Source organism: Oncorhynchus nerka, linkage group LG4 (genome assembly GCF_034236695.1).
Source record: "Oncorhynchus nerka isolate Pitt River linkage group LG4, Oner_Uvic_2.0, whole genome shotgun sequence".
Taxonomy (NCBI): Eukaryota; Metazoa; Chordata; class Actinopteri; order Salmoniformes; family Salmonidae; genus Oncorhynchus; species Oncorhynchus nerka.
Genome location: NC_088399.1, coordinates 41,032,138 through 41,051,974, shown reverse-complemented (window position 1 = coordinate 41,051,974; position 19,837 = coordinate 41,032,138). Strand labels below are relative to the sequence as shown.

Here is a 19,837-nt window from a genome sequence, read left to right as displayed (position 1 = left end):
AAGAAAGACCGATGAAGTTACATTGCATGGGATGTGCAAAAGTAACCTTGGCAGTATCTTTTTCTTCGCACTGTATCAAGTCGTTTCACACCTTTGGATCAGTGTGAAATTGACAGTCAATCAAACGGGGCTTGACACGTGCTGAGTTGACTGAAATCCTACCTACTCCACCTGCCTTGGATAAACCTGTTACCTCATGTCACAGCCAGAGTGTATGTGGAAGAGTCTAGATGTGTGGGTGCAAAGGTTTGTGTGTGCAAAGGTAAGAGTGCCAGCAGTGTGCTAGGGATAGCAGTGAGGAACAGGCTGTCAAATGGTTGGTACTATATGTAGCCGTGTCGTCTGATTCTGTAGCCTGTGTCTGGGTCAGATATCAGAGCCCCTGGTGGACAGCCTCACGTGTAGCAGACAGATGGAGTCAGAGTGGATATATTCACCCACATGCACAGCTGATAAGACCTGTGCGAGGTCAGTACAGGTGCATTCAAGCTGGGACCGAGAGACTGAAAAACAGCAAATTTTCTGGAATTTTCCATGCTGTTTAAAGGCACAGTCAACTTAGCGTATGTAAACTTCTGACCCACTGGAATTGTGACACAGTGAATTATAAGTGAAATGATCTGTCCGTAAACAATTGTTGGAAATATTACTTGTGTCATGCACACTGTAGAAGTCCTAACCGACTTGCCAAAAATATAGTTTGTTAAACAAGAAATTTGTGGAGTGGTTGAAAAACAAGTTTGAATGACTCCAACCAAAGTGTATGTAAACTTCCGACTTTAACTGTATGTACATATTCTTATTCCATCCCTTTAGATTTGTGTGTATGAGGTAGTTGTTGGGGAACTGTTTGATTACTTGTTAGACCTTACTGCACTGTCGGAACTAGAAGCACAAGCATTTCGCTACACTCACATTAACATTTGCTAACCATCTGTATGTGACCAATACAATTTGATTTGATTTGCTAACAGCACGACAGCCATAAAAGCACTCAACGCCAGTATCTTACTCTTTTAACCATTCACCTAAAGCTAATACTGCTTTCTATTGATCTGCTTGGATAACCGTTGGCCCATGCAGCTGATAATGCTTCTGAATGATGAGTTTCGTACGAGTGTAGTACCATATAAAGTGATAAAAAAGAAGTATCAATTGGGTTAGAAGTAGAAGTAGTATTTATTTACTGAGCATGCACACACAGCATAGAGCATTTAACTCATATCCACTGACTTCCTTTATAACTTCAAACCCTCATCAGCTAGTACTGAGCAATGCATTTATTACTACATGGGGAAGGTTGTCTGACGGTATCTACTAAATTGGCTGCAGGCAGGGCTTCTTCCTATTTTCACTGATTCATCATTGGATGCCGTTACTAAGACCTCAGATGACGGCGTCAGCCTGGAAGTAAAGATAAGTAATGAAATAACATCTGCTATATGAGCGAATTCTCCTCCGATTGTGCTGGAAGAGCAATTTCAGGGTATTAAAGAATATGGAGTTGATTCATTTGAAATCCAATGCAGATGTAGAAAAGATTATAAACATGTTCAGGGGGACTCAGTCATTTATTATAAGGAGGACACTATAACATGCTATTGCGGACACTAATCAAATAGACGTTCAACTCTCCTGGGACATGATTCCAAACAATAAAGGACAAAACGTCTCTGCACCTTACACAGTGTTCTAGGACTGAGCTGACTGAAGTAATACATTTTATGCATGAGCTCTGAAACGAATACAATGGATTCTATTCCATCTCTTCTGTGAAAATAATTACATTTTCTGTGGCTGGAAAGCATGCTACTGCACATGTAATAAGTATTTTCTTTCCTATACATGAGATGGGTAACCTTGTAGTGCCCCTCCCCCTCTCCCACCCACCCACCCACCCTCTCTCTTTCTTTCTCTTCCTCTCTCATCTCTCTTCTCCTCTCTCTATGACAGAAGGTTTTCCCTAGAGCCTCAGCTCAGACCGCATACTTGCTCTGTTCTCTCTGTGAGGCAACTGTTGAACAAAATGGACTCTTAAAAGAAAGAAAAAATAGAACAAAATCGATGTGAGAAAAAGGATTTTAAAATAGGACCAACCTGAGAGGGAGCGAGAGAGAGGGAGCGTGAGAGAAACAGAGAGAGAGAGAGTGAGAGAGAGAGTGAGCAAGAGAGAGTGAGGTATCTGTATTATACATGATGGATGGTCTGGGTATCTGTATTAAACATGATGGATTGTCTGGGTATCTGTATTATACATGATGGATTGTCTGGGTATCTGTATTATACATGATGGATTGTCTGGGTATCTGTATTATACATGATGGATGGTCTGGGTATCTGTATTATACATGATGGATTGTCTGGGTATCTGTATTAAACATGATGGATGGTCTGGGTACCTGTATTAAACACGATGGGTGGTCTGGATATCTGTATTATACATGATGGATGGTCTGGCTACCTGTATTAAACATGATGGATGGTCTGGATATCTGTATTATACATGATGGATTGTCTGGGTATCTGTATTAAACATGATGGATTGTCTGGGTACCTATATTATACATGATGGATTGTCTGGGTATCTGTATTATACATGATGGATGGTCTGGGTATCTGTATTATACATGATGGATGGTCTGGGTATCTGTATTATACATGATGGATTGTCTGGGTATCTGTATTATACATGATGGATGGTCTGGGTATCTGTATTATACATGATGGATTGTCTGGGTATCTGTATTATACATGATGGATGGTCTGGGTATCTGTATTATACATGATGGATGGTCTGGGTATCTGTATTATACATGATGGATGGTCTGGGTATCTGTATTATACATGATGGATGGTCTGGGTATCTGTATTATACATGATGGATGGTCTGGGTATCTGTATTATACATGATGGATGGTCTGGGTATCTGTATTATACATGATGGATGGTCTAGGTTGGCTGAGCCTTGTGAGAACCAGGGCTTTCTGCTAACTAATCTATTCTTTCAACACCAAACCAGGTATGAAATTCTCTCGTTGTTCTGTATGTTGTTCTTTCTTTCCGTCTGTGTCATGTCTATTGGCGAGATAGGGCACAGATTCTCAGGCCTGGGTGGTTTTAAAAGGAGACACCACAGAGAAGCTTTTCAGAGTGAAAATATTTGACAACATTTTAGTACTGCTGCTGGGCCCGTTGCACAAATGGATGTGCATGCAGTGATTTAGAACTTCGCCACAGGGCCTTGGAAGCTAACATTCAGCAACATGTTTGGTTTGAGCCAAGCTATCATTCCGATTGGGCACGCATATGAACATACACACACAGGCTTTCACCCCTAAACCCACCGCTAAGTAAGTCTCTTCCAACAGCCTCTGAAGGAGTCCTATCCTCCCACCAACCCTTCATGATCCAGCTCTATGAGACCCCCCAGGCTTCTCCACAGGTGTATGCCAGGGTGCTTTAATTAGCCCAGAGAAGGGCACTGAGGTCTCAGAGGGAGGGGAGGAGCAGACTGTATCAGTGCCAACCAACGCCTCCTTCCCTCCACTAATACGCCAATCAGCCACTTCTCATGGGCCCTCCTGACACCAGCACGCCACCGGGTTCCCTAACACAGGCTGGAGTGGCAGCTCAGCTCAGTGTGCAACGACACGCATCACAATACAACAACATGAGGGATCAGAACACAACATGAAGGAACACACGTACAATAACACAATTTAAGGTAAAGCAAAGCCATGAACTATAAACCGTAATAACCTTTCTCCCACACTCGCTGTTTCCCTTGCTCTCCTGCCTAATAGGATCTACTGTATCTGTACTAAGTTCACAAAGGTTGTTTTTTTCATTGAATGTATAAAGTGAATCATTAATAAAGTGAATAATTGACAGTTGCTTACTCAGTATCTGGAGCTACAAAACCCTGGATCATTGTTATTCTAACTTCCGCGATGCATATAAGGCCCTCCCCCGCCCTCCTTTCGGAAAAGCTGACCACGACTCCATTTTGTTGCTTCCAGCCTACAGACAGAAACTAAAACAAGAAGCTCCTGCGCTCAGGTCTGTTCAACGCTGGTCCGACCAATCTGATTCCGCGCTTCAAGACTGCTTCGATCACGTGGATTGGGATATGTTCCGCATTGCGTCCAACAACAACATTGACGAATACGCTGATTCGGTGAGCGAGTTCATTAGAAAGTGCATCGGCGATGCTACACCCACAGCAACGTTTAAAACATTCCCAAACCAGAAACTGTGGATTGATGGCAGCATTCGCGTGAAACTGAAAGCGCAAACCACTGCTTTTAACCAGGGCAAGGTGACTTTAAACATGACCGAATACAAACAGTGTAGCTATTCCCTCCGCAAGGCAATCAAACAAGCTAAGTGTCAGTATAGAGACAAAGTAGAGTCACAATTCAATGGCTCAGACACAAGAGGTATGTGGCAGGGTCTACAGTCAATCACGGATTACAAAAAGAAAACCAGCCCAGTCGCGGACCAGGATGTCTTGCTCCCAGACAGACTAAATAACTTTTTTGCTCGCTTTGAGGACAATACAGTGCCACTGACACGGCCCGCTACCAAAACCTGTGGGCTCTCCTTCACTGCAGCCGACGTGAGTAAAACATTTAAACGTGTTAACACTGCAGGCCCAGACGTCATCCCCAGCCGTGTCCTCAGAGCATGTGCAGACCAGCTTGCTGGTGTGTTTACGGACATATTCAATCAAACCTTATCCCAGTCTGCTGTTCCCACATGCTTCAAGAGGGCCACCATTGTTCCTGTTCCCAAGAAAGCTAAGGTAACTGAGCTAAATGACTACCGCCCCGTAGCACTCACTTCCGTCATCATGAAGTGCTTTGAGAGACTAGTCAAGGACCATATCACCTCCACCCTACCTGACACCCTAGACCCACTCCAATTTGCTTACCGCCCCAATTTGTTCCACAGACGACGCAATCGCAACCACACTGCACACTGCTCTAACCCATCTGGACAAGAGGAATACCTATGTGAGAATGCTGTTCATCGACTACAGCTCAGCATTTAATACCATAGTACCCTCCAACTCAATCATCAAGTTTGCGGACGACACTACAGTGGTAGGCTTGACTACCAACAACGACGAGATGGCCTACATGGAGAAGGTGAGGGCCCTCGAAGTGTGGTGTCAGGAAAATAACCTCACAATCAACGTCAACAAAACAAAGGAGATGATTGTGGACTTCAGGAAACAGCAGAGGGAGCACCCCCCTATCCACATCGACGGGACAGTAGTGGAGAGGGTAGTAAGTGAAGTTCCTCGGCGTACACATCACGGACAAACTGAATTGGTCCACCCACACAGACAGCGTTGTGAAGAACGGCGCAGCAGCACCTCAAGAAATTCGGCTTGTCACCAAAAGCACTCACAAACTTCTACAGATGCACAATCGAGAGCATCCTGCCAGGCTGTATCACTGCCTGGTACGGCAACTGCTCCGCCCACAACCGTAAGGCTTTCCAGAGGGTAGTGAGATCTGCACAACGCATCACCGGGGGCAAACTACCTGCCCTCCAGGACACCTACACCAACTGATGTCACAGGAAGGCCATAAAGATCATCAAGGACAACAACCACCCAAGCCACTGCCCCGCTATCATCCAGAAGGTGAGGTCAGTACAGGTGCATCAAAGCAGGGACCGAGAGACTGAAAAACACATCAGACTGTTAAACAGCCACCACTAACATTGAGTGGCTGCTGCCAACATACTCACTCAACTCCAGCCACTTTAATAATAGAAATGGATGGAAATTGATGGAAAAATGTATCACTAGCCACTTTAAACAATGCCACTTAATATAATGTTTACATACCCTACATTACTCATCTCATATGTATATACTGTACTCTATACCATCTACTGCATCTTGCCATCTTTATGTAATACATGTATCACTAGCCACTTTAAACTATGCCACTTTATGTTTATATACCCTACATTACTCATCTCATATGTATATACTGTACTCTATACCATCTACTGCATCTTGCCTATGCCGTTCTGTACCATCACTCATTCATATATCTTTATGTACATATTCTTTATCCCTTTACACTTGTGTGTATAAGGTAGTAGTTTTGGAATTGTTAGGTTAGATTACTCGTTGGTTATTACTGCATTGCCGGAACTAGAAGCAAAAGCATTTCGCTACACTCACATTAACATCTGCTAACCATGTGTATGTGACAAATAACGTTTGATTTGATTTGATTTACAGGTGTTAAGACATATTTCTGTGCGCATGTATTCTACACTCTTAGAAAAATCTTGTGCTATCTATAAAAGGGTTGTTTGGCTGTCCTCATAGGAGAACCCTTTGAAGAACCATTTTCTGGTTCCAGGTAGAACCCATTTGGGTTCCATGTAGAACCTTTCCACAGAGTGTTCTACATGGAACCCAAAAGAGTTCAACCTAGAACCAAAAAGAGTTATCCTATGGGGACCGCCAAAGAGCCCCTTTGGAACCCTTTTTTCTAAGAGTGTATGAAAAAACAAAAACTATTCCAGAAGTTTATTATTTGCCATGTTTTCAGTTTCCATGGAAAAGAGTTTGCGTTACATAACTGTAACTGGACACCAGGAAAAGTAGCTGCTGCTTTATGCTGATAAAATACTGAATACTAAATCATGGAAGACTGCGCCCCTGTCTGCAATGTCAAGGCCCGGTTATGAAACCAACATTAAAGTGCAGTGTTGCAAAGGGACACGGTGGTGCTTGATGGTAGTTGGGAGGCAATGGGGATTTGCTCTGTGTAAACGTCAGACCAGGCAGCAACAAAAACACTCTTTGATTCATTCTTCAGGTTTTCTCTCCCTCCATATTTTCCTGTAATCCCCAATGTTTTTTTCTATGCAAGGCCCAAATCAAAAGCTCTAATATCAGATCAATATGTTTTCACAGATATAATCAATGGATCACAACCACAGAGAATGTGGATATCCTAATTTAGAATTTGGCTAACAGAGACGAAATGCTGTAGGTAATCAAGGTCATTCTTGCAGGTACATGTGGTGTGGGAGAGCCCTACCACTCAGAGGGGAGTATGTGGTGTAGATGACTCCCACACTATCTCCAGAGGTAGTGTGGGCGACATCTCTTCAAGAGAGATTTGAATCTAGATCCTTCTCTTTAGACTACACAAGTATCTCTCCTGGACTTAGTTTGTGTCGTCAAAGAAGTGTAGTGTAAAGAGGCCCTACGATGCTGGGCTCATTGGGAAATGTGCCATTCATTATGGATAAGGACCATGGATGACTCCTTAAGTTTCTCTACAAGGTGGAGGCTAGACATTTTTTTAACTATTATTTTACCAGGTAAGTTGACTGAGAAAACATTCTCATTTACAGCAATCACCTGGGGAATAGTTACAGGGGAAACTACAAACTGGGGATGATTAGGTGACCATGATGGTATGAAGGCCAGATTGGGAATTTAGCCAGGACACCAGGGTTAACACCCCTACTCTTACGACAAGTGCCATGGGCTTTTTAGTGACCATAGAGAGTCAGAACACCTGTTTAACGTCCCATCCAAAAGACAGCAACCTACACAGGGCAATGGGATATTTTTTTAGACCAGAGGAAAGAGTGCTTCCTACTGGCCCTCCAACACCACTTCCAGTAGCATCTGGTCTCTCATCCAGGGACCAAAACTGCTTAACTTCAGAAGCAAGCCAGCAGTGGGATGCAGGGCGGTATGTTGCTGGCAAAGAACAATGAGAGATTGATTGGATTACCTAGCGTATACAAGAAACTAGACCGACTACTTCATCTATGAGAGGAGGAGACTTTTATACCCAATCAAATGGGTAGGGGAGGGACAAAATGAGGCAATGTTCACAGATAAGGTACTTACAATGACATACCACTCTGTTACCTGCTACGACATTTCCCTTTTCATCCTCTATTTCATTCTAAGTAAGCATTTCACTTGACTCTAAAAGGAAGTCTATATTTAGATGTATATTTTCCTCCCACATGTTGTTTACTCATTTCACCTCCTTTTCTCACCTTGAGCATGTCTCTCAGGTTATTAAAGGGTCAGGAGGATGAGTCAGAGTTGTCATGACCTTTTGTAGAGAGACCTCAGGGGATGCCTGCCGAGACTCCCTGGAAATAGGTTAAATACATTGAAACAGCCGACACTGGGGAAACAGGCAGATGAGTGATGTAAATAAATAAATGAAGTAGAAGTGCTTCAGTATCATGAACAACTTTGTCCTTGACTCACAAGTCTACTGGAGTCACTGAACAATGGTAGCGACACAACAGGTAGTGGTGGCAACAGAATGACAGAACGCTGTTGTGCTCCTGAGCAGGGTAGCTAATTAACCTGAACTGCCTGGGTAAACCAACGTCAACTTGTATACAATACTGCATGCTTAGCTGAACAAGCAAGCCAATGAAAAGCATACTACAATGTCCTTGTGAGTGTATGAGTGAATTCAAGGGACAGAAATAGGCAAGAAAGACCGATGAAGTTACATTGCATGGGATGTGCAAAAGTAACCTTGGCAGTATCTTTTTCTTCGCACTGTATCAAGTCGTTTCACACCTTTGGATCAGTGTGAAATTGACAGTCAATCAAACGGGGCTTGACACGTGCTGAGTTGACTGAAATCCTACCTACTCCACCTGCCTTGGATAAACCTGTTACCTCATGTCACAGCCAGAGTGTATGTGGAAGAGTCTAGATGTGTGGGTGCAAAGGTTTGTGTGTGCAAAGGTAAGAGTGCCAGCAGTGTGCTAGGGATAGCAGTGAGGAACAGGCTGTCAAATGGTTGGTACTATATGTAGCCGTGTCGTCTGATTCTGTAGCCTGTGTCTGGGTCAGATATCAGAGCCCCTGGTGGACAGCCTCACATGTAGCAGACAGATGGAGTCAGAGTGGATATATTCACCCACATGCACAGCTGATAAGACCTGTGCGAGGTCAGTACAGGTGCATTCAAGCTGGGACCGAGAGACTGAAAAACAGCAAATTTTCTGGAATTTTCCATGCTGTTTAAAGGCACAGTCAACTTAGCGTATGTAAACTTCTGACCCACTGGAATTGTGACACAGTGAATTATAAGTGAAATGATCTGTCCGTAAACAATTGTTGGAAATATTACTTGTGTCATGCACACTGTAGAAGTCCTAACCGACTTGCCAAAAATATAGTTTGTTAAACAAGAAATTTGTGGAGTGGTTGAAAAACAAGTTTGAATGACTCCAACCGAAGTGTATGTAAACTTCCGACTTTAACTGTATGTACATATTCTTATTCCATCCCTTTAGATTATTTGTGTGTATGAGGTAGTTGTTGGGGAACTGTTTGATTACTTGTTAGACCTTACTGCACTGTCGGAACTAGAAGCACAAGCATTTCGCTACACTCACATTAACATTTGCTAACCATCTGTATGTGACCAATACAATTTTATTTGATTTGCTAACAGCACGACAGCCATAAAAACACTCAACGCCAGTATCTTACTCTTTTAACCATTCACCTAAAGCTAATATTGCTTTCTATTGATCTGCTTGGATAACCGTTGGCCCATGCAGCTGATAATGCTTCTGAATGATGAGTTTCGTACGAGTGTAGTACCATATAAAGTGATAAAAAAGAAGTATCAATTGGGTTAGAAGTAGAAGTAGTATTTATTTACTGAGCATGCACACACAGCATAGAGCATTTAACTCATATCCACTGACTTCCTTTATAACTTCAAACCCTCATCAGCTAGTACTTAGCAATGCATTTATTACTACATGGGGAAGGTTGTCTGACGGTATCTACTAAATTGGCTGCAGGCAGGGCTTCTTCCTATTTTCACTGATTCATCATTGGATGCCGTTACTAAGACCTCAGATGACGGCGTCAGCCTGGAAGTAAAGATAAGTAATGAAATAACATCTGCTATATGAGCGAATTCTCCTCCGATTGTGCTGGAAGAGCAATTTCAGGGTATTAAAGAATATGGAGTTGATTCATTTGAAATCCAATGCAGATGTAGAAAAGATTATAAACATGTTCAGGGGACTCAGTCATTTATTATAAGGAGGACACTATAACATGCTATTGCGGACACTAATCAAATAGACGTTCAACTCTCCTGGGACATGATTCCAAACAATAAAGGACAAAACGTCTCTGCACCTTACACAGTGTTCTAGGACTGAGCTGACTGAAGTAATACATTTTATGCATGAGCTCTGAAACGAATACAATGGATTCTATTCCATCTCTTCTGTGAAAATAATTACATTTTCTGTGGCTGGAAAGCATGCTACTGCACATGTAATAAGTATTTTCTTTCCTATACATGAGATGGGTAACCTTGTAGTGCCCCTCCCCCTCTCCCACCCACCCACCCACCCTCTCTCTTTCTTTCTCTTCCTCTCTCTTCGCTCTCTCCCTCCCTCATCTCTCTTCTCCTCTCTCTATGACAGAAGGTTTTCCCTAGAGCCTCAGCTCAGACCGCATACTTGCTCTGTTCTCTCTGTGAGGCAACTGTTGAACAAAATGGACTCTTAAAAGAAAGAAAAAATAGAACAAAATCGATGTGAGAAAAAGGATTTTAAAATAGGACCAACCTGAGAGGGAGCGAGAGAGAGGGAGCGTGAGAGAAACAGAGAGAGAGAGAGAGTGAGAGAGAGAGTGAGCAAGAGAGAGTGAGAGATAAAGAGGATAACAGAGGAAGGATTACTCAAAATCATAAAGACATCAATTGAGGAAAAGCATCACTTTAAGTAAAGTATACCCATTATCAAACATCGTTAAATACCTATTATCATTGAAACAGTGAAACCATTATGAATTCTAAATGCTACTAGTATATTCACAGCACAAACTCTTTCAAAGTCTTCTGAGATGTTTCGTTAAGCCTGGAAATGTACTTGAATAGAAATGGATTGACGGCAGGGTTTCCGTTAGAAAAATGTGGCGCCGGATATTTGCCCAGCAGCATTTTTATTTACCGCAAACTTGAGAAATCTACCAGACCCATATGCATTTGGTGCGTAACCTGATTAGGGCGTTCATCCAGGGTGCTCAGAATAACAAAAATCACATTTTGATTATGGTCATTCATATGAACAGGACATACAAGTCGAGGATGCAACGATGTGCGATACTTCTTACCGAATTCTGATGTGCACTTTGAAGATGTTAGAATTTCTTTCCACAATTCCTTTTCCACAGCCAAGAAGATGAGTAATGAACAGCAAAATCACTAGCCTATGTCAATCTACTATCCCCCATAGAACAAAATCGACCTATTCTATTGGTCAGTTTGTCGAGAAAGAAATAGCCTATTCCAAACAGACTCTGGAACAGTTGTGGGACGATAGTGCCCAAATTCATACAACCAGTAGGCCTAGGTTACATATAAAATATTAAAAAGCAACAAATCTGATGCAACAGATCAGAACGTTTAGCTTAAAATGTTGCTAAACTATACTTTCTTCACATTATAGCTAAGCACAGCGATGCACACTGCAATGTTTGTTCCATAATGCAATTAGCGGGAAAACACAGTGCATGTGAGTGGTTTCATGTGACAGAGATATCATTTAGAAAGAGGGGAGATCTAATATGCAACAACTAGCATCTTGTTGCTAATAGGACAAGTATTCTGCCTTTGGCTACAAGACAATGAAAGAAAAGTTGATATTAAATCATTGTCCACGGATATGGTATGACTTTGGCTAGGTTACTTGAAAGCAAGGTAAGACATGCCTCATAATAAACTCAGCAAAAAAAGAAACGTCCTCTCACTGTCAACTGCATTTATTTTCAGGAAACTTCACGTGTAAATATTTGTATGAACATAACAAGATTCAACAACTGAGACATAAACTGAACAAGTTCCACAGACGTGTGACTAACCGAAATTCAATAATGTGTCACTGAACAAAGGGGGGCGGTCAAAATCAAAAGTAACAGTCAGAATCTGGTGTGGCCACCAGCTGCATTAAGTACTCCTCCTCATGGACTGCACCAGATTTGCCAGTTCTTGCTGTGAGATGTTACCCCACTCTTCCACCAAGGCACCTGCAAGTTCCCAGACATTTCTGGAGGGAATGGCCCTAGCCCTCACCCTCCGATCCAACAGGTCCCAGACGTACTTAATGGGATTGAGATCCCATTGTTGCCGGTGATGTCTGAGGACCTTCCTTACAACAGGCCTACAAGCCCTCAGTCCAGCCTCTCTCAGCCTATTGCGGACAGTCTGGGCACTGATGGAGGGATTGTGCGTTCCTGGTGTAACTCGGGCAGTTGTTGTTGCCATCCTGTACCTGTCCCGCAGGTGTTGTTGTGACAGGTTAAAGGACATATTCATAGCCTGTTATACATTGAAAAGTATTAGTAAGTTCATAGTATGTGAGGATCTTAAAACATCTAAGGTTAAAAAGATGCATTCAGTATTAGTTGATAGAGATTGATAACATTCATATAATTGTGTTAAAGTTAAAATCTGTCAAAGGGTACGAATTGTGAGAGTAATGTGTAAACGTTATATTGATTACTTTATTTTGTAGTGCATAAAAGTGTTAATCTGTGATCTACGAAATGTTCTTAATCTATGAGCCGGAGATCGATTGCTCTGGTCTCCACCCATATTCCTGGGGAATATCGCGGTCTTTTCTCATTGAACTATACGTTGAATTGAGAATACAACACCGTATCACTGTCGTGATTATTTCTCCCCTTTTTTCAGGTACTTTATTGATGATAAAAATAGTAATTTAAATGTTATAACTAGCGAACATGTCAAGAGTGTTTAAGGTGTGTTTTAGTAACGTCTTGAGGAAGTTAGAGTTAAGTTTGAAGAGAGTAATATTAGCCCTGCTCGGTTGAAGTGAAGGATAGCATCGTACTGAGAGTAGCTGCCATTTTATGTCGATTGTGAATGAACGTGCGTGTTGTTAATAAGATATTTTGCTGTGTTATTTGTATAATGGGTTTTCTGTTATGTAATGTGTTACTTTTGTGAAATGATTGAACTATACGTTGAATTGAGAATACAACACCGTATCACTGTCGTGATTATTTCTCCCCTGTTTTCAGGGGCGTAACATTGTTACACGTGGTCTTCCACTGCGAGGACGATCGGCTGTCTGTCCTGTCTCCCTGTAGTGCTGTCTTATGTGTCTCACAGTACAGACATTGCAATTTATTGCCCTGCCCACATCTGCAGTCCTTATGCCTCCTTGCAGCATGCTTAAGGCACGTTCACACAGATGAGCAGGGACCCTGGGCATCTTTCTTTTGGTGTTTTTCAGAGTCAGTAGAAATGCCTCTTTTAGTGTCCTAAGTTTTCATAACTGTGACCTTAATTGCCTACCGTCTGTAAGCTCTTAGTGTCTAACGACTGTTCCACAGGTGCATGTTGATTAATTGTTTACGATTCATTGAACAAGCATGGGAAAAAGTGTTCAAACCCTTTACAATGAAGATCTGTGAAGTTATTTGTATTTTCAAAGAATTGTCTTTGAAAGACAGGGTCCTGACAATGGGACATTTCTTTTTTTGCTGAGATTATGTATGTACGATAAGGTTTCAAACGATTCAGTATATTCAGTATATGTTTTCAAAATGCATACTGCCTCCAGTTCATTGCAAAGTGGTGTGTGAAGCGCTGATGAAGCATGCCTTCTGTTGCCTATGCATTTGCTGTTTGAGATTTTCCATTCAAAGGCTCTGTATTTGTATGCTGTACGCATGTGATAAATAAGATACATAACGAATATACTGTACACGTGCCAATTTAATTCCACTAAATTATGCAAATTAACCTCTACACCAATAAGCATGACCAGTCAAATGTATTTAAAGTACATTGACTGGTATTTCCATCAATGAATAGGCTAAAAAGCATAATTTCACTATTAGATTTTTTCTTCTTCTCCCAAACAATTGGTCGGCACCAATTTTATTTATCGGATTTTCTATTTTTTTATCGGTCAAAATGCGGCTACTACCAGCTAACGGAACCCTGGTTGACGGGCTCCATCCCAGTATGGCTGAGGCTGTCTGGCTGGGTAGTTAGTTAGGGTTGAAGAAGTGAGGAGCGAGGCTGCCTGGCTGGATAGTTAGTTAGGGTTGAGGCAGTGAGGAGAGAGGCTGCCTGGCTGGATAGTTAGTTAGGGTTGAGGCAGTGAGGAGAGAGGCTGCCTGGCTGGATAGTTAGTTAGGGTTGAGGCAGTGAGGAGAGATGCTGCCTGGCTGGGTAGTTAGTTAGGGTTGAGGCAGTGAGGAGAGAGGCTGCCTGGCTGGGTAGTTAGTTAGGGTTGAGGCAGTGAGGAGAGGCTGGAGAGAGGCTGCCTGGCTGGATAGTTAGTTAGGGTTGAGGCAGTGAGGAGAGAGGCTGCCTGGCTGGATAGTTAGTTAGGGTTGAGGCAGTACGGAGAGAGGCTGCCTGGCTGGATAGTTAGTTAGGGTTGAGGCAGTACGGAGAGAGGCTGCCTGGCTGGATAGTTAGTTAGGGTTGAGGCAGTGAGGAGAGAGGCTGCCTGGCTGGGTAGTTAGTTAGGGTTGAGGCAGTGAGGAGAGAGGCTGCCTGGCTGGGTAGTTAGTTAGGGTTGAGGCAGTACGAGAGAGGCTGCCTGGCTGGATAGTTAGTTAGGGTTGAGGCAGTACGGAGAGAGGCTGCCTGGCTGGATAGTTAGTTAGGGTTGAGGCAGTGAGGAGAGAGGCTGCCTGGCTGGATAGTTAGTTAGGGTTGAGGCAGTGAGGAGAGAGGCTGCCTGGCTGGGTAGTTAGTTAGGGTTGAGGCAGTAGGAGAGAGGCTGCCTGGCTGGATAGTTAGTTAGGGTTGAGGCAGTGAGGAGAGAGGCTGCCTGGCTGGATAGTTAGTTAGGGTTGAGGCAGTGAGGAGAGAGGCTGCCTGGCTGGATAGTTAGTTAGGGTTGAGGCAGTGAGGAGAGAGGCTGCCTGGCTGGATAGTTAGTTAGGGTTGAGGCAGTGAGGAGAGAGGCTGCCTGGCTGGGTAGTTAGTTAGGGTTGAGGCAGTGAGGAGAGAGGCTGCCTGGCTGGATAGTTAGTTAGGGTTGAGGCAGTGAGGAGAGAGGCTGCCTGGCTGGATAGTTAGTTAGGGTTGAGGCAGTGAGGAGAGAGGCTGCCTGGCTGGATAGTTAGTTAGGGTTGAGGCAGTGAGAAGAGAGGCTGCCTGGCTGGATAGTTAGTTAGGGTTGAGGCAGTACGGAGAGAGGCTGCCTGGCTGGGGAGTTAGGGTTGAGGCAGTGAGGAGAGAGGCTGTCTGGTAAGAGGGTTGAGGCAGTGAGGAGAGAGGCTGTCTGGTAAGAGGGTTGAGGCAATGAGAAGAAGAACGGTTTACAGCAAGGAGCCTGCTGCCAGAGCAGAGTCTGCTAATGAACACAGTGGGAGAGCCAGCCTCGTTATTGTTGACACATCTTTTGAAACGTTGCAACAAGGAGACGGGCTAGGAGGTTCGACTGGGGCTGTCAAACATCTCACAAACTAGTTTAATTGCTCAGGGAGATAGAAACACATGAAGATCATTAGATTGTTTCCTTCCTTCTTCCCCTCAAATGCACCTGCTTGGCAATTAGAGCTGGAGAGCATTTGCAGTTCTGTCTATTCTTTACACAGCGTTTCTCGAGCTGAATCTGTCTGATGTTTTATTTCATTAAAACCTTTCTGTTATTCATTATGATTGATTTGTTCATTTATTTCTGGGTGTGATAAGTCTACAGCACCATGGCAGTTGTCAAGCTGTGCAGTGAGGCGACAGTACACTCCCCAAGAAACTGAAACTGACCAAGTGAACATGATATCCTGCCCCCAAAAATAGGCTACTACACAGGTCTATATTACAGGACCCCAATACAATAACTTATTAGACTTTGTGGCGGCTAGTGCTGCTGTATAATTATCTAACATGAGGCTCTCCAAACGTGTTCCTGGAGAGCTACCATCCTCCAGGTTTTCACTCCTCCTCACTCTTTCAAAACGTACAGAAGGGTAGCTCTCCAGGGACAGGGTTGGAGAGCCCTGATCTAGCACATTAAATCCTAGCAGGTATTGTACAGTAAAGCGCCTTAGCCCAATGTCAGGAGTGACTTATCTCTGACACACACTGAACACGAGACTGTCTTGTTTTAGAGATGCTAGTGAGTTTTGAAGGTTCTAGGGCATGCGCACCGTATCACTGCTCTGATGTCAGTTTGCTGTTAGCTGTTTATTCGTTTGCGTTGGTGTTATGGCAGTAGCTGTCCCGGTGTGTGGATGTGCAAGCGGGCAGACTGACGGACTCACCAGGCCTGCGACTTCCTCCTGGGCACGCTCTGTCTCATCCACTTGGAGTGAGGGGTCAGGTGGAATATCAGCTGTCTGCAGATCTTGTCGGACGACTTCAGGGTGTCCTTCTCCTGTAATACACACATATACAAAAACACACAAACCCACACACTTTAATCTCTTCTGCTGGCGGCTACAGCTGAAAAAAGGCCTCAAAAGGTTTCAAAGGGCTTAAAAAGTGTCTGGCATTCAAATAGAGGAATAATCAAATGACTGCTCTATTTGACTTTCTGAAGTGAATTAATGTCACGAAAACATGCTTATTTTCCTTTCCGACATCATGAACAACTGAATTTGACCCCTTTGTTGAGAATTGGTTGAATATCCCAGGTGATGTACATTGTATATGTAAAAGTACATAACTTTACTAAATCATATCCAATCGAATGACCGTATCCATATTATACAGTGCTGAATATCTTGTAAGAGATTGAAAACTCTTAGGAATGTGTTTACAACAAATGCATCTGTTCTGATTTCAAGGTAATCGTAACCACATTTAGCACAACAGGTAAACTTGTGACTCCATAGAATGAATTTATACATTTAGAAGCCAAAGGCAGAACATCTTGGATACACATATTTCAATGGACCATTGTATCACTTTGCCTTGTAACCCCTATTATGACACATTGAGCTGTGGAGAGGAGGCTGTTTACTTTGTTCCTAGAATGTTGGTTTAAAAGGTAGTTATTTATAATAGTCTGATCCCCTTCACTTATCACTCTACAAACAATCCAACCTTTTGACTGCTTTCACCAAATGATCTCAAGGCTCTTCTCATTTGTCCATCCAACATGGTTGCCTCGAGCATTTTATACATAAAAATATGCTTTAGCATCTCTGTCAGTCTCCCTCTCTTCTCCTCCTTGGTCTCGCTCCAGCTCTTTCTCCCTTGCTTTTTCTCCCTCTCCCCCTCTCTCTCTCTCTCGCTCTCCCTTCCTCTGTCAAAGACTTTAAACGGATTGGGCTGAGCAGAGCAGGGTAAATCTAATTAATGGTACAACACAACAACAAGAAAGAGGCAATGCAGCAAAAGAGAAAAAAGACAGGGGCAATTTACTTCAGGCGATTAACCATTCCCACTCCTCCCACTCTGTGTGGCACAAAACATGCCTCATACACTTCAAACCTTCCAGCGTTTCGTTTCAGGCAATGAAATGACAGTGAGAACACCATTACAGTATTTGTTATGTTAAATCTTGGTGGGAAAGGGGTTAACTGAATGGAAGTAGTCGTAGACAAGCTTTTGACTCTAATCTGGACATAACATGTTCTTCTCTTTGATGTGAAAAGTATACTGTAGAATTCTCACAAACGCTTCAGGAAACCAAACCAGGGTATCAAATGTCATATGTGAAAACGCAGTATGATCACATTTCATTTGACCTGGGTAAAACCCTGGATGGGAGGCCAAGGGTAGCTGTAGATAGATCAATTCTCCAGCACGAGGTGCTGCTGAGCTTATTCTTTTTTTCTTCTGATTGTGGATTTAATGTTGAACATCTCACGTTGTTTTAAAGGTACAAATGTAACATATTTTCTTTGTCTATGTTCAAATTTGGTTACCACGATGACACATAGATTCCATGTCATTATACGTTGACAAATTACGTTGCATCAACGTTGATTCAACCAATTTGTTCCCAGTAGGAAGCCAGGCGGTCACAGCGGATAACACCCCTGCCAACCCCTCATGACCCACTCACCCCTCCCAAAAACACTAAAATCCAATACACACCACCCTAGGTATGCTGCCCTTATTGAAAGATCTGATTTCAAAGTAGCCTTTTTTCAAAAGTATTTTTCATAAACTGTTAAAGAGAAGAAGTGCTTAAAAGTTCAACTTTTCTATCTACTGTATTTCACAATGTGTTGCTAGATCTCTCTGGGCACCAGTTTAAACAAGATGAGCCTGTTAGCTGGGCACAGCTGTCTGTCTTTGTTATTATTGGAAAGTGTGCCCCTTCCCTGCATATTCCCATAGGAAGCCATTTATTGGGAAAAGAGCTTATCAAAAGATGCCTGGTACATCTGTAAAGCAAGGGAAAGGTCAACCACATCAATCGGAGAGATTCAAGCTCCCAGTAAATTCATTTAGACTAGAAGATGATGAAAACAAAGTCTTTTAGGAAGGAGCAAACACTTTTGGCCGAAAACTCTATATGAGCTACTGTCTGCTTAATTTTTTCTTGGCAGTAAATTCATTATTTTAGATCAATTGTACACTATTACCTATTGTCATGCAAGTGAATACTGAAGAAAAAGTAAGCAACAGAAGATACTGTGTTGTAAGTTGTGTACGTTGTTGAAATGACACCACACTGTGACTGACCTACTTCTGGCCATTAGTTAGAAATAGGTGCCGATGTCTCGGGCACCCCAAGAGTGAACACGTGCACACACACAGGCATCGTTTAGAGACTAATCATAACGACTGTATGGATACTGGCATCAGTTGGAAGGCTGGAACCAAACCAAGTAGCCTAGCAGTCACATTTCAAAAAGACTGACCGTCATGTACATGCTCTTGAATTGACCCTTGCAGCTGTGGATTCCTAAACGTTCTATTTTCTCTGCCTGATCTCATTTGATGTTGCCTGACAACAGCACGGCTGAGGAGGTCGAGATCAACAGCCAGACGGTACGATGGGCTTACCCTCTTTGGGCACTGCATGTCTTTGGCCAGGCTGAGCAGGAGCTCATGGGAGATTGGATCCACCAGGTTGAGAAAGGCTGCATTCTTATAGAGGATATCATTAAGGGATGTTCCCTGGAGTCCCAAGTCCTGTGGGAACACAGAGAAGGAGAGAAGAATCAATCATCGGTGTTTCCTTTCAATCATTCCAAAGTCCAACAGAGCGTGAATTTCAATATTTTTTCAAAGTGAAAGTCATGAATCGTTAGGCATTAAACTGACATGACGTGGACTGCTTAATGGTAACATAATGTATTTTCATAATGATTTCATCATCCACTTGCCTCATGATGTTCACTTTTCAAGCCGAGAGGATTTGACAGTAAGAGTGTCACATGGGACAAGGCACAGGGAGGGCTGGGATGTGGCATGAGGGGTATGTGGGGTTAAAGCAGGACAATTTCTCCCAAAATAACATTCCAACAGATACATAACAACTAAAGTGATGTGCTGTACCGTCATTCACCCCTAAAGCCCTGGGTCTTTACACATACAACACTGAACACACTCCAGTTATCTAAGAACAACCTCTAAAAACACCATGCAGGCACTTAGAGAGAAACGGTTCAAGTCTACAGACCTCCAGTTCGTCACCGTCTTCTCTGAAATTCAAATGGCAGGCGGGTGTGATGTGCAGACTGGTTTAATAAAAATGAGGAATGAGAAAACATCCCCAGAGGTTGTTCTTACTAGTATAATCTGCAGGGTGGCTGCTATTTGCAGTGACAGTGTAAATATATTGAGGCAAAGGAATCTGCAACTTCCAGTAATGCTCTGAGGGC

General features: G+C 43.0%; 1 protein-coding gene across 1 annotated transcript in view; it reads right to left on the bottom strand.

The window, feature by feature from the left end:
* Nucleotides 1-19,837, bottom strand: part of lrrc75bb (leucine rich repeat containing 75Bb) — a 65,330-nt gene that overhangs the window by 19,342 nt on the left and 26,151 nt on the right. The window contains exons 2-3 of the mRNA XM_029654069.2: nucleotides 19,017-19,145; nucleotides 16,316-16,428 (exon numbers count right to left, since the gene is read on the bottom strand). Coding sequence (XP_029509929.1) covers nucleotides 16,316-16,428; nucleotides 19,017-19,145 — 242 coding nt within the window. The remainder of the gene's footprint in view (nucleotides 1-16,315; nucleotides 16,429-19,016; nucleotides 19,146-19,837) is intronic.